Raw genomic sequence first — 14,292 nt, 5'->3', positions numbered from 1 at the left:
TCCTATAAAAGTGCCCCTAGTCAACACCAGAGCTTGTAAAAAAAAAAAAAGAAGAAGGAACTTTATTTAGGACTACATCTATAGGGAACAGTTTATTTGAAATGAACATATGAAAACAGTGTCTACCAGCCCTAACTGAAAAGCCACAATGACATCATGTTTTCTTCACATGGTAAGCCAAGGCAGAATCATATTTACAAAATTGGCCTCTCTTGCCCCTGTTTCCTCTTACTGTTTTTTCGAAGAGCAAATGTACTTTATAATAAATACATATTTGTAACATTTTACTGTTATTAAAACATTAACTAGTCCTGAAATCTTTCTACAACTCAAAAAAAATCAAACACAAGAAATATTTTACACAAAAGCTATTTCGTAACAGGCAAAAACAAGAAAAAATAATTATTTTAAACCAATAAGTACATGTTGTGAAGTGTGATACTAAATATTTAATCCATCTATGAAGCACCTTGCTTTAAGTAAAAAAAGATTTTCTTTTTGCATAAAAATGCACCAAGTGGGTTCAAAAATAATCAAAAGCAACCAATTGCTATATTAAAAGAAAGCTCTTTACAATTCCTTTATTTCACACGGCCTGTAGGAAGAACAACCTACCCAGGACAGTCCAGCACATTCATTATGACCAACTCTGATGTGTACATTAAGATTTGGATTTAACTGTACGACCCGTCCAGCTATTCAGTTGAAGAAGTTCTTATCATCACTTAATATGTTGAGAAACACTTCAGCTGAAATGTTTTCAACCACATAATAATCAGTTTTACAAACACGTTGAGAACTAAAGTATTGGCGCTCATTATTCAGTGAGTAAAGTGAACCCACAAGAGCCCGGAACGTTTGTGGGAGATCTTCATTTTCGTCGGACGTATTTTTGAAAGTACACGTTGGATCCAGGCAGGAAAACTGGCTCAGTCTTTAATTTTTCCCTTTCTTTTTACAATTAGCTTCAAATTCAGACATATTGGATCCCAATCAACAATAAAGAAACAGTGAACCTTAAAATACGTCCTTCTGTCAGCCTGTTTCCTCCGTTGCTAGCTTCCTCCGTGCAGCAGCAGGATGTTTTCTTCCCAGACTTCGTCTTTCCAGGATTCAATCGACGTGGAGGAGAGAGATGAATTTGACAGCGAAGATATTGCTGGATACAGCCAGAAAATTCAACTGAACTGCTACTACACCATCTATCTTTATCAGGGCACAAGGTAATGATAAATTTATGCTATTGCAGCTGCTACTTTAGACCGATCCGTCGCTGTTTATTGTTCATATGGTAGTTAAATATATTTTTATTGTGCTTTCCACCTAAATAAGACCAGGATTTATTGCTGTCCAGCATCCTCTTTGTGCACGTAAAGGCTCAATCATGCATATAAAATGTAAGCAGGTGATGAGTAAACTGTTGATCGTCTTAGATCTGAGGCCTGTGGAGAAAATGTGGCGTGGAACCAGAGACGTGCAGACTCCACAACAAGTCACGATGACTTTAGGTAACACAGGAGCCATCCGTCCACCGTCTCGCTTTCTCAGTGGCTGTCACCGTTTTTACTTTGGGCTTTCACTGGAAATCCAGCCAGCATGGACTCGTGGCTGACTTCATTCATGATTTTTGTTCTGATTTCTCATCAGTGTGTTGCTGAGTTACACTGTTTCCTCATCTGAACAGTGTCCTCACTCCAGAGTGTGTTCAGGGATGATAACCCTGATTATCTGGGATTATTTGTGATCACCTCGCTTTCTCCATCGTTTCTTCATCGATTTGAGTGGCTTCCACATTCTTCATCGTCTTTCCTGACGCTTGAATCTTAACCACCTCTTTTCTGATTTTTTTTATTTTTTGTCCACAGCTTGACACTAATTGACAGCAGCCTCCCTTCAGAAGCAGAACCGGAGCTTCGGACCTATATTTCACGGCGGCTGAGTAAAGGAGCTCTTCTTGGAGGGATGGGAAACATTGCCACTGTGGAACTGAGGTAGTTATTTACCAAACCATCAAAGATTAAAGTTGAATGTTATATGTATTTGTACACTTTGATTCCTTTGTTTTTTTTAGATGGTGTATCATCAAAATCACAAGCTTTATTGTATGTTATTGAGACTTTATGTGACAGAACAACGCAAACCTTTGAAATCTGAAAAAATATTATTCTAGGTTATCAAAGCTTTTGCAATTAAGATTTTTGAAACGTGTAGCTTGCATTTGTTTTCAGACATACTTTCTAAAACCCTTCGCTGCAATTAAAATTGAATTTTAATTTAATTTTATGTGCCTCAAACAGCTTTGAATAAAAACTTAAAAGGATTTGACAATGTTTGCAAGGTATCCTATATATAGTTACTTGTAGATTTTTAATTAAAATGCCTTTGATTGGGCTGTGAGAAAAATCTGAGCTCACCAAAGATAAAAAGCTGCAACACTGAAGAAGTTGTAGAAAATGTTTCACAGAAGAGAGAAGATGTTCCTTAAATAATTTGTTTTGCGTTGTGTAGATAACTTGCATGGGTAAAACCTAATAACACATAATTTTGCAGAAATCTTCCCAACCTAAAAGATTTCCATGCCATGAATGTACTGCAGTTTATTTCAAGTTTTAATTTTAATACTAGCTTTGCTATGGATAAATGGTGTTATTTTTTATTAATTTTTTTTTTTTAGCAAAATCAAGCTTAAAAGCAGAATGATTATGCTCTGATTCCCCTAAATAAAATTTAGTACAACCAGTTGCCTCCCGAGGTCACAGACTTAGTTACTGGAGCCAAATTGTGTGTAAATGAAACAATGCAGTCCACAAATCTGACATCTTTATGGAAAAGTGGCAAGAAGTAAAGCCTTCGCTGAAAGGAAAACATATGTTTTGTTTGCAGTTTGTCCCAAATCATGCAGCAGACACACCAAACATATCGCCAGATGAAAAAAATTCTCATTTTCTTTTAATAAATGTCTTTTTTATCTCTGCAGTCTTCCAGAACAGGCAGTCGGTTGCTACTGCTGTCTACTGGAGCAGGAAAGGTCTCCAGAGCAGCCGGACGCTGATGGAAATGGATACGTCATCTGCTTCATGGGGGGCTCCGAAAAGGGACTGAACTTATATCCTTGTTTCTTTTACGGAATAAGCAAAAGCTACAACAAAGCTTCAAGATTTTACTGTATTCATATAATCCAAATCCTTCTGAATTTTGTTCAATTCTTTGACTTAAACTACATTTAGATTAGAGCTCGATAAATATGTCCAAGGCCTCCGCGGCAGCCTTCAAACTCCAGAGGTGGGAAGATGTGATAAAGTAAATTTTTTTTAGTCGTATTTCAAGGTTGCTGTTTTTAAACATCTTACTGTGTGTCTGTTGTAGCTGCAGAACCTTGAGACTGAAGTCCGTCCCTATCTGAGCCGCTGGTACGAGGAGTCGGTCATGCACATTTATCGAGTAGTGCAGCTGGTCCAGAGCAACATCAGCTTCCTGCTGCATGCTGTGAGTCGTATCTTCTAACCGTCAGAGTGCATAAAATTAGGTGATCAAATTAAACAACATGGAGGCTCTAATGCTAAGATTTGGAATTACAGTATTCTGGAATTAGATGAAAAATGTCCCAAAATTTTCTTTAATTATATATAATCTTTTTCTTTTTTTTCAACAGTTCAGGATTAGTAGCTTACTCCTCTACATCAGAAAGATTATATAAAGTAGACTATGCTGGTGGCTTGTGACATTTTATCATGGTTTTAATTTTTTATTTCTACTTTTAAGAGTACAAAACATCTGCTTAAATCTTCCTATTAGTTCAGTAACCAAATCACACATTTTGACTTGCCTTTAAGTCCCTTAGTTGGAGTCGACCTTTTGCCATTAAATGGCATGTTATTTTTGAAAGTACCTAATAGACTTGTAGAATGGGAGTTGTGTCAGCTTTGAATCAAGTTTTGACCTCTGAAAAGCATCAACACTGATTATGTATAAAGAAGTGAGATTCCAGCTTCTTCTATTCACTGCTACATTTTAGAACATTTAAGGGAAGCTATGCCGATGACTCAGTTTTTAGAAAAAAAAAAAAATGTTGAGAAACACCCTATGATAGTAACAATGCTGGTCAGAAGAGGGAGAGAAATTATAACTCCTTCCTAAAGGATCCCAGAATCTCTCTTTCATTATTGTGGTAAATTACAGCTAGACTGAGTGTGACTCTCTGAGCCTTCACCACCCCCATCACTGCATTATTATAAAATCCTTTTCTTTATGCATTCACACTCCAGCATGACCACCAACTAAGACCAACTTTCTTCTTAATTGGTCGTGTTATTATGCCCGAGTTTGATACCGTCACTCTTCTGCACCTTTTGGTTCTAGTGTGGGCTGCTTTAAGTGCACTCTTTGTTCCTTCAAGCTCTTCATTTTTTTGTTTTTGTTTACTTATTTCTCAAGTTTGGGCTTGCAAGTGACTATAATGAAAGATGCATTTCTTTTATTGTTCATGCCTGATGCAGGATTCAGAGCCTGAATTCATTACCTGAGGCTTCAGATGATTTTCAGGTCTGTGCAGCTTAGAAAGTCGACTCTTGCTGCAGGTCAAAGCTGCTGAAAAACTTTTATCTAATGGTGTTTGGGTGTCACTTTGCAGTAATGTTGCCTCAAGATATTTTAGTTACCTGTGACTTGAGCTCAAATTCATCATAAAAATCTGACAGCTTGTTCTGATTTTATTCATGGAACTCTGGTGTTTACATTACTAAACCAACCAGTTATTATGTGGACAGATGTCCCTCCAGCTGCTGTATCCTTTGGATTTCCCTATCTTTTTTTTATTTTTAGCTATGTAAAAAAAATTTTCTTAATGCCATTTTTATTGAAGTTCAGATCTTGCATAGCTTGCAAATCCTGCCTGAACTGCTGCTTTAAACGTACATTTACCACATTCTCCTGAAGTAGCTCCAGAGCTTCTCTGCATGACACAATGTTTTCCAGAACAACACACTCCAGCTGCTTAAACTTCTCTTCTTGCAGGCTCTCAGTCACACACACGTGGAAGTCACCAATTCAGACGAGAGGACAAAGGCCGACGTGTCCAGGTGTGTGACTGTTTTTTTTAGCCCTCACAGTAAAACTACCACGTGTGTGAATGCCTGTGCAGCGTGTAACAAGTGTCTCTGTGTGTCAGGTTCATTAAAGCAGCCAGTTTGCAGGGCCTGTCTCAGCAGGACACCACCACAGCCTCTCTGTGCAAAGCCATGTCAGAGGACACCCAGTCTGATGTGGTTATCGACTGCTCCTCCAGCCCGCCCACGCTCACTAACGCCGGTGAGACACGTTTCAGGAACGTACGCAAATTAATCACCAAAAGCAATCCAGCCTTTGCAGGTTTTTTGCTGATATATCACACCTTAAAGGCTTTAGCATTTCTCTTCCAAATATGCAGTGTGGACAGGATCACACGCACGTCCGGTAATTAAAACGGCTTGTGTTTTTAGCCTCTGTGAGTCTAATCAAATGTTTTCTGTCCTCAGTCAGTAACTGTTTCTGCGACGGCTGGATTCAGGCGTTTCTAAACGCTGCAGAGCGCTGCAACCCCTTCCTGCTCAGACAGATTCTGGAGAACTTCAAGCTGAAGGTGAGAAATATTTACACAGAGCGTTTTCTAAATCCTTCGCTCTGTAGCGTCCTGCTGAAGATAAGCTGTAAGATTTTATCATCATTGTGCAGTTTCTTGTAAAAGCATTCACATGTCTGGAACTTTTTCACATTTTATTTTAAACCTCAATGTATTTTGGGGGGGTTTTATCTGATAGGTCAATAGAAACTGGTCCATGATCGCAACGTGAAAAGAAAATGGTTCATGTTCAGCAAACATGAGACCAACATCAGACATTATAGGTTCCAATTCAAACATTGTGTGATGTAAGCAGCAGGACAGAGACCCTAAACATGCAGCCAGAGCAACGATGAAATGGCTTAGATCAAAGCAGATTCATGTGTCAAAATGGCCTAGTCAAAGTCCAGACCTAGATTCAGATTTTCTGCTAATAGCTGACGGAAACATGACGGAGATATTTTTAAAAAGAGTAATGTGGAAAAAAATACTACTTAAAATAATACTTGCTTAAAGGTTGTTATTTCCAAAAGGTGATTTTAATCTGGAAGCATATTCTAATTTATTGAATATGACTGTATAAGATAAAATCCCAATAAAATGCAAAACTGTCATACAAAATGTGAATACGTTCAAGTGGTAGGAAAACGTTTGGAAAGCACCGAATGATTAACTTCACTCGGTATGCTGAAAACGCAGCATCCGTTCCGATTATTTATGTTTTCAAAAAAAAAAAAGCAAGCTGCTTTGTGAAACAGTAGATCGGGACTTTCAGTTCCTCTTCTTCTGTTGTTACTTCCCATCAGCATTGATAGTTTCCTGCTTTTTGATATTTTTATTTTTTTTCTCTCCCGCTCATTACTTCCTTTGTTTGAACCACCTCCGCTGCTCTGCAGGCCATCCAGGACATGAACAGCCTGAAGCGCTTCGTGCGTCAGGCCGAGATGAGTCACTACGCCCTGTTCCGCTGCTGCCAGTTCCTGCAGGGCTGCGGGAACGGAGACGTGCTGCTGCAGAACGCCCGGGCGGAGCACAGCGACCTGCCCGAAGCCTGCAACATCATCGCCGTCCTGGATGAATTCCTCAGTGAACAGGCTCAGGCCTAACCCACAGCTTCCACTACATCCAAAAGCTCCACATTTACTTTGTTTAAAAAAAAAAAAATACTGTTAAAAATGTGAGAAATGAGGCAGCAAATCCAGTAAATTTAATTTATGAACTACGACGATGATGGTGCTACTTTTGCTGCAGGAGTTCGGACAATTATGGCATCGAAATTAGGAAAGGATGTAAAAAAAGAATTTTATAAGATGAAAGAAAATAGGATGCAATCTTAGATGTAAATGTTGAGTGTGTGTATGAAGAAACTGAGAAACAAATATTACAAATAGTTCTCACAGAGGCCACTAAAAAGAACCAATATACATAAGAAGTTATGGTAACTGGGGTAAAATTATGTTTAGCAATATTTTATAGCAAAATAGCTCTCTAAATTATTTAACTGCTATTTTCTTTTGAGAATGATGCACAAATCACTTTCAAGCATTTTGTTGTATAACTACCTTCACTCTACTTTATCTTTTTGCTAATGTCAACTTTTTTTTTTCCAACTGTGGTAGTGCTTTGTTGTAATTCTGGGGTAATGGTTCCAAATGTGATTATTTCCAGGAGTTTATGGGAGTTCATGTAGATATCTAGATATAGGACATGCATTAAAAAAACAACAATTTAATAGCTAATAGTTGTAACAATAAGCTCAGAAGGTTCTTATTAAATATTGTCCAAAGTATGTAAGAGAGCAATATTATTGTTGTTGGTGTTTAATTTTAATTGTAACCGTTGATGTGTGAATAGGTTGTTGTTGAGAATAGTGTGACTGACCCATGGTGCATCTGTGTGGATATTTCTGTACATGCATTCATCTGTTCTAAATATTTTTGTGGTTCTCTCTAAGAGGATTGAAATAAACACAGTTAAGTTGCACAGTTAAGTGTGTGTGGTGGTGTTAGTTTTATACATACTAACAGTAGCATGAAGGCTATCACTAGCAAGTTGAGCAACAGTAACGTACCCCATGCAGTGTGAAGTTGGATTTAGGGCAAAAAGGAGGGTTGGAATGATGATTTGTTGGAAAATGAGCTTTGTGGTGTAAATAATAAAAATTCTATGTTGATGTTCCATTGAAAAAGTGAAAAACTGTTAAAATAAATAAATAAAAATATCAACTTGATCTTTGAGAACGTTCGTTAGTTCTGGCCAAACCTTAAACTTTCTCTGTTGAATCCCTCATTCATTTCTCAAACATTCCCAACAGTTAGTGCATTTATTTACAAAGTCTAAATAGTGACCAAACATCTAAGACAGATTCTCTGATTTAATAATGATGAAGTTAAATCTTAGACATTGATTATCTGATTGTTTTATTCTCAGATCCCCTCTTTCATGTTTGTATGTTTTCCTTTGTTGTAAACAAATGTAATCTTATTTATCAATGTGATAGAATAATTATTAATAGGTTCTTTTTTTGAGTCTTTTAGTGACTGTATTCAACATTATCATTCATTTTTCAATTACAATATTAAATGTTAATATTGTAATATATTTCAGATATATTCCTTTAATTTCTGTGTAAAAAGTGTTTGATTTTGGTTAGTCCTTCAGTTCAAAAGATTTTAGACTCATAAAAAATAATTTATTTAAAGAGTGATAGGATTTTAATATATAAATGTGATTAAGAAGATAACCAACTGCTGTAGTTTAACAATTCCCTGTTTATCACTTCTCAACATAAGGCTGCACGTAGAGAAGCAAGAGTCACTCTGTTGGAGTAAACCATGCCTGTAAGCTTAACAAGTCATTCTCCTTTTCCCAGTCACTGAAAACATGACAAATGATTTTAAATCTTCTTCAGGATACAACAAAAACAAACTAAATCTGAAGCCCAAAAAACACATCTCTGTTCCTGCCCAAATTTTCAACCGTAGCTGTGGTTTTAAGTAAGAAAAATAAATAAGTTCTGGCTCTGGATGCACAATATTAGAGGGAAAAAAGGTTATGACGTTATTAATGAATATCACGCCATGATGATATGGATTGTGATTCACTCACATTTTCCTCCATCTTGTCTTCCACATCATAAAGCTTTCAAGTCCATTTAACTTTAAAAGTCACTCAAATACATTGTTGTCAAGCAGGGCACATAAAATACAACCACCTACTGAATAACACATCCAGTCTGTATCTTTTTTTTTTTTTTTGCGATTGCAATACTGCAAACATTCATACTGCGATTAGAATACAAGGTACTGCACAGCACAAGTTTTGATCCACAAATCTTAAGAGTGGAGTTAAAAAAGAAAAGAAAAGTGCTCCTGATTTGCTGCTTTCCTCTCTTCATATCCTCCAGTAGGTTCCCTCCTCTGGCTGCTCGTCTGCAAACAGCAGAAGTGAGAATGTGTTTGCAGCGGCTGCACCTGTGGTTTCTGAATGCACTTAGATGACATTGACAAAAGACAAGCGATGGACGCTACCTTCAGCGTGATCACTCTTTTTCCTCAACAGATGGGCTGGGACGTCGTAGACTGCGTCTTTGCATTCAGACACAGGGACGTTGTAGACTCGGCCTTTGTGGTTAGAAACGGGGACGTCATACACTCCGTCTTTGGGGTCCAGAAAATGGAAAAAAGGATTTAGACAAACCAAAAGTGTAATCATTTTCACAAGTGAATGAAGCAGTTGATTACAAGGAAGCTGCTGTGTAAGATCACCTTGGTGATCACTAGATGTCTTGTAAGACAAAGGGAAGTCGTACACAGCATCATGTGTTTGTGTTGAAGGGGCTTCACATGTACCTAGAGGTAAATAAAACAACCTAAATGACAGCTTCACACAACTCCATTATATGTCGCCAGAACATCTGACTTATTTAAAACACGTTTATTACTTTTTCTGCCAGGTAAGACGTCATAGAGGGCGTCCTGTCTTTGCTCTTCATATCTCATCTCTGTGGACTGATCGGGGTCCTCGGTGGGCTTGTTGGAGGTGAGGGGTCTTCGCAGGTTCTGGTATGTTGCGTCATCGCTGTCCTCATCCTCTTGCGCAGGCGGGCAGATGGACGAAGTGAGGCCCTCGGTCTCTGAGTAGATGTGCTCTGAGGAGGAGGAGAGACGGCGAGCCGGCAGCACCTCCCTCACGCTGTCGCTGCACAGGGAGATGGACATGTTGCTGCTCAAACTCCCTCGCTGATCGAACATCTCAAGGCTGAGGAGCACAGTCAAGAGAAAAAAGCTCAGAGATGGTATCAGTGAAGACAAAACATCATCACATCTATGGGATCATTAGGAGCCCAATCTATGAAAAACAAGCCGCTTTGGAAAAGTTATCACACACCGCGGAAAGTTTCAGACTTTGTTAAGTTACAATAAAAGGTTCCAACACCTGAATATTTACTAATGCACAGTTTTTGCTTTCCGCCACACAGTATTATGCATGTAGGTGAGGAAGTTTAATTTTGGTCTCTTCAGACTGAAACTGCTCCTTTCACCATTGCACTGTGTTCCCTGCATGGCTAGAAATCTGCATGACAGACTTACCAAGGCATTTCTCTAGAAATGTCTTTCTTCTAAAGAGGCCAGATTTTTACTCGTAAAAATATAGAAAAACGTGAATCAATTTCCTTCCACTTTATAATCATGCATTGCTTTGTGTCGGTCTCCTCAACCCATATGAAAGTCTGCTTAATGATAGAGAGACCCAGTAAAATACAGAGACATTTATGGGATGTGATTATATTTCTACTGTAAATAATCTACAGCACCGGACTTACTCTGGGTCTCTAGAGTCCAAAAGTCCAGAAGAGGAGAGATGCATCGCCTGCCAAAGGTGTCCAACCCACTCTTTTCTGAGGGCGGCTGTCTCTGCTGCCTTCACAAACACGCAAATAAATCCACATTAACCAAAGGCTGATTACTGATTTGTCACTGTCAGCTTTCAAAATGTAACATGGCCACTCAAACCACAGCAGCGGCTCACCAACATCTTTTTCTTTCCATTGGTCATGATGATTTCAAATAGAAAGTGGTTCTTGTCGGTTCTGTGGACCTCTCGCACCGACTGGACCTGAGACAAGATGTCAAATCTTTGGTTACTAGTGACGTAAATAAATGCCAGGAAATCCAGGTTGATGGGGGGAAAAAGTGCAGACAGGAGAGGAAGTGCACAAACAACAGCTACACCACAGCGAGATGCAGTTTGTAGAAATAAAGGTTATGCTTTCGCATTTTACTTCAGTGAATATGAAAGTGGGCTAAAGGCTCTGAAAACTTGCAACTGTCTCTGTTACAACACTGAAACCTGTTAGTACACCGTTTGTTTGCATGGATGGATGAATGGATGGATGGATGGATGGATGGATGGATGGATGGTTGGATGGATGGATGGATGGATGGATGGATGGATGGATGGATGGATGGATGGATGGATGGATGGATGGATGGGTGGGTGGGTGGGTGGATGGATGGATGGATGGATGGATGGATGGATGGATGGATGGATGGATGGATGGATGGATGGATGGATGGATGGATGGATTTCATCAAACAAATTTCCATTTAAAATGTCGTCGTTTATTTCAGCCCATTTGTTTGCTTTGCTTTTCTTCTACCATAGACATATTTATTCTAGCAGTTAACATTTGCACAGGGTTTCAAGTTATTTTAGCTTGAGTGGGTCGTCAAGTGTTTTTATTTTAGTTGTTGCTTTTTTTCCTCAACTTTCAATGGGATTAGCAACTTTCTAACAGATTAGACAGCTGAAAGTAGAAAGATCAGCAGCAGCTCAGAGCTTGTGTACTCCTCTTTCTAGCCTGCCATAGTCAGCCTCTTCACAGGTGAGGATGACTCAGAGTACAGACAGTGGACACAGGACTTTGTATAGGCTAAAGATCAACATGGGCAAAAACCAAGGAGCTACGGATGGATTTCTGCAGGCGCAGATCCACCTCACTGACACAGACAAACATCCAGGGAACACACCTTTATCTAGTGGAATCTCACGAGTAACTAAGTGTTCACCTGAACAACAAATTGGACTGAACTCATAAAACTGACACTCTTTAAGGGTCAGAGCAGACTGCACCTCCTGAGGTCTGTTGGAGTTTTAGTCTTTTTTAACTTTGTGGTTGCATCAACCATATTCTGTGGTGTTGTCTTATTATCTGTAGCCGAGATGAAGCCATTATATACGCTAGCCTCCCACCACAAGCATGAAGCTGTTTCCTCAGTGACAGACTGCTGCATCAGAGGTGCACAAAGAAGCATCACCGCAGGTCCTGTCGCCCAGCAGTTGCAAGACTTTATAAACACCAATGCTTCGAAACAAACTGAGTGTTTACATTCCTGCTGTTATTTGCACAACTTAATTTTTTGTAAAGAGTCTGTTGCACATGCTGATTTTGTAATTTTTTTTTCAAATGGCCCTACTCAGTTTCATATTCCTTTAAACAGAGTGTGCTATTTTTAGTAATTGCACAGTATCATTTTTCTTGTCATGTTAATTTGGGTTGTCTTATTTTTCAGTATTTATATTGCCTTGTTTTTAAAATGTATGCTTCTATTTACCATTAATTTGCTGCTGGTAAAATCTGAATGGCCTCTTTTCAGATGTTGGATTGAACAACTACACAAACATGAACTCTATTTACTAATTCTTTGAGTATACAGGAGTTCTGGAGTATATTTTTAACATTTGTTTTTCCTAAAATCATTTGAAAACCATGTACCTATCTTCCAAAACCCAATTACATCTCAATTTGTGTCGATCTAGCTGGCTGAAACCCAGCAAAGCGATAAAATGTGGAAAGGATTTTTGAAGCTACTTTAAATGCAGACAATGCTCCATCAGGCTAGTAAAGTAATAGAAAATAAAAATCAAACAACTGCTTACAAGTGAGTTTGGATACTTTCTGAAGAAATATTTAGGAAATCTTTTTTTTAAAAGCTCCATGTGGTACCTTCATCACTTAAAGCAGACATGAACAAGTTTTACTTAGAGAAGTGAAACCAACCACTATGTAGATTTATTCCTTTGAAAATTGATGTGACAGATTCATATGACTCATTAATCTATCTAAGATAAGATAGAAAGCCACTTTGTTGAATATTTATGTGTTCAGCCTCAGAAAATTAAACTGGATCATAAATGTGATTTTACTCTCCACAAGTACAAATCAGCACAAGTTCAAACAAAAAGGAAGTTAATGACTTACTGTGTAAATGTAGTAATAGCCTCTTAAGTGTGACTGTGAATAGGAAAAATAATTAATAGGTTACATCATTTGGATTGAATCATCTGTTTGATGTATTCCCAACCTTATTGAAGAGTGTGGTACTTACAGCGCTGCCATTTTTCTTGGTATAAAAAAACAAAGTAGTGTTTTGAAGCCTGAACCAGTAGGTCACCCATCTTATTTTCTAAGTCCAACATGAGCAGAGCAACCAGTTAAACCACAGCTCAGAATCGTCAGCAACATTCCCAGAAATATAACTCACCAAATTGTCTTTTCTCTTTTGCAGAAACCCCTCAAACAGCAGCTTCGTGCCGTCGACAGACATTTTACCCCTGACAGAAGGCAGCTTCACACCGTGGCCACCACTTCTTCTCATTACATTCACCTGGCTGTATGCTGTGACTTCCTCCTTCCTCGGGCTGAGTGTTTTCGTTCAGACTTTTCACTCCCTCACTTCTCTATTCTCATCAACCAACATCCTGCTTGGTTAAATTACATGTTTGTTTTGTTTTTTTCACGAGTCCTTGTCAATAAATTAGCTGAGCGGTTGTACATCAAAGCCGTCTAACTCCAGCTGTAAATTAAGATTTGTTGCCAGATTGTGCAAACAAGAACTATGTATGAAGCTCAACAATGTTACAAATCAATTCACTAAAGACTACTGTAGTCTTAATATTATTAAACTGCTGCTGATTCTTTAGTAATTAGGAGAGCAACATTTTGCTGTACATAACCTGCTGCAATCATGATTCATGACGTTCCTGAGGTGTTTCAACCTCACCGCCTCGAGGTGAAAGGCCTTCAAGTCGTTAATGTTCTTGATTTTCCGTGTTGCAGCCACTTTTCTCCAATCCTATGAGAGATTTTCAACAAAGCTCAAGTCAGACAACTCTGATGGCCTCTCTTGTAACTTCCAGACGTTTTCTGAAACCAAGCCTTGATGGACTTTGACATATGCTTATCCTCTGGAAAATCAAATGACACTTCAGCTTCCGCCTCCTCACAGATAGTGACTTTTTCTTAATGGTTCCTCGTTGGATCGGTCTTGAGAAGGTTGTCAATGCCAGAGGAAGCAAAGCAAGTCAAATTCTTTATCCTTTTTCTATCTTTCTCCAAACACAACACTGATCTGTTGGCCGAAAAGTTCCAGTTTTAGTTTATAGAACAATCAACAATCAAAGGCAAAACAACTGGAAAACACACAAAGCTATTCATTTACACATTTAAAATACTTTCTCAATGCTTGATGTAAACGTAACATGCAGAAATCAACAGGTTTTAGGTGTTTAGAAGGTCAAAGGTCAACCCAACATCCTGCTTGTCACATAACCTGCTGCAATCACATCCCGACTCCAGGGCCCTCTGGAGTCAGTTTTTATTTTTATTTTGGGTCTGAAGTGGCGTAAGAGCT

General features: G+C 38.6%; 2 protein-coding genes across 4 annotated transcripts; one reads left to right on the top strand and one right to left on the bottom strand.

Annotated features, from left to right (window-relative positions):
• The first annotated feature begins 833 nt into the window (after positions 1–833).
• Positions 834–7,579, top strand: lg19h17orf75 (linkage group 19 C17orf75 homolog). Of its 2 annotated transcripts, XM_044101112.1 has the most exons (10): positions 835–1,223; positions 1,434–1,508; positions 1,866–1,991; positions 2,978–3,106; positions 3,222–3,282; positions 3,367–3,486; positions 5,014–5,078; positions 5,168–5,307; positions 5,514–5,617; positions 6,493–7,579. In XM_044101112.1, exons 1-10 carry the CDS (start codon positions 1,081–1,083, stop codon positions 6,700–6,702), a joined length of 1,173 nt encoding a protein of 390 aa, XP_043957047.1. In that variant the 5' UTR covers positions 835–1,080; the 3' UTR covers positions 6,703–7,579. The 2 variants fall into 2 exon arrangements, with proteins under 2 accessions (XP_043957048.1, XP_043957047.1); XM_044101113.1 differs by lacking the exon at positions 1,434–1,508 and having other exon boundaries at positions 834–1,223.
• Positions 7,580–8,266: 687 nt separating this feature from the next.
• On the bottom strand, positions 8,267–13,820 carry LOC122822443. Of its 2 annotated transcripts, XM_044101111.1 has the most exons (10): positions 13,144–13,819; positions 12,988–13,065; positions 12,861–12,893; positions 10,628–10,714; positions 10,422–10,519; positions 9,540–9,856; positions 9,364–9,447; positions 9,127–9,255; positions 8,962–9,027; positions 8,274–8,928 (listed from the first exon to the last, which is right to left on the bottom strand). In XM_044101111.1, the coding sequence occupies exons 1-9, from the start codon at positions 13,255–13,257 to the stop codon at positions 8,990–8,992; spliced, it is 978 nt and encodes a 325-aa protein (XP_043957046.1). In that variant the 5' UTR covers positions 13,258–13,819; the 3' UTR covers positions 8,274–8,928; positions 8,962–8,989. The 2 variants fall into 2 exon arrangements, with proteins under 2 accessions (XP_043957045.1, XP_043957046.1); XM_044101110.1 differs by having other exon boundaries at positions 8,267–9,027; positions 13,144–13,820.
• Positions 13,821–14,292: the final 472 nt, after the last annotated feature.

This window comes from Gambusia affinis, linkage group LG19 (genome assembly GCF_019740435.1).
Source record: "Gambusia affinis linkage group LG19, SWU_Gaff_1.0, whole genome shotgun sequence".
Taxonomy (NCBI): domain Eukaryota; kingdom Metazoa; phylum Chordata; class Actinopteri; order Cyprinodontiformes; family Poeciliidae; genus Gambusia; species Gambusia affinis.
Note: the sequence above shows the minus strand (reverse complement) of the source record. Positions and strands in the feature narration are given on the sequence as shown.

Coding starts and splice junctions, on each gene's coding strand:
- LOC122822443 (XM_044101110.1), bottom strand. CDS start 13,257: ATGAGAAGAAGTGGTGGCCACGGTGTGAAGCTGCCTTCTGTCAGGGGT. Junction 10,715..12,860: donor GCTATTACTACATTTACACA/GTAAGTCATTAA, acceptor ATCTTGTCTCAG/GTCCAGTCGGTGCGAGAGGT. Junction 9,028..9,126: donor AAAGAGTGATCACGCTGAAG/GTAGCGTCCATC, acceptor TGCTGTTTGCAG/ACGAGCAGCCAGAGGAGGGA.
- lg19h17orf75 (XM_044101112.1), top strand. CDS start 1,081: ATGTTTTCTTCCCAGACTTCGTCTTTCCAGGATTCAATCGACGTGGAG. Junction 1,224..1,433: donor TATCTTTATCAGGGCACAAG/GTAATGATAAAT, acceptor TGATCGTCTTAG/ATCTGAGGCCTGTGGAGAAA. Junction 5,079..5,167: donor ACAAAGGCCGACGTGTCCAG/GTGTGTGACTGT, acceptor TCTGTGTGTCAG/GTTCATTAAAGCAGCCAGTT.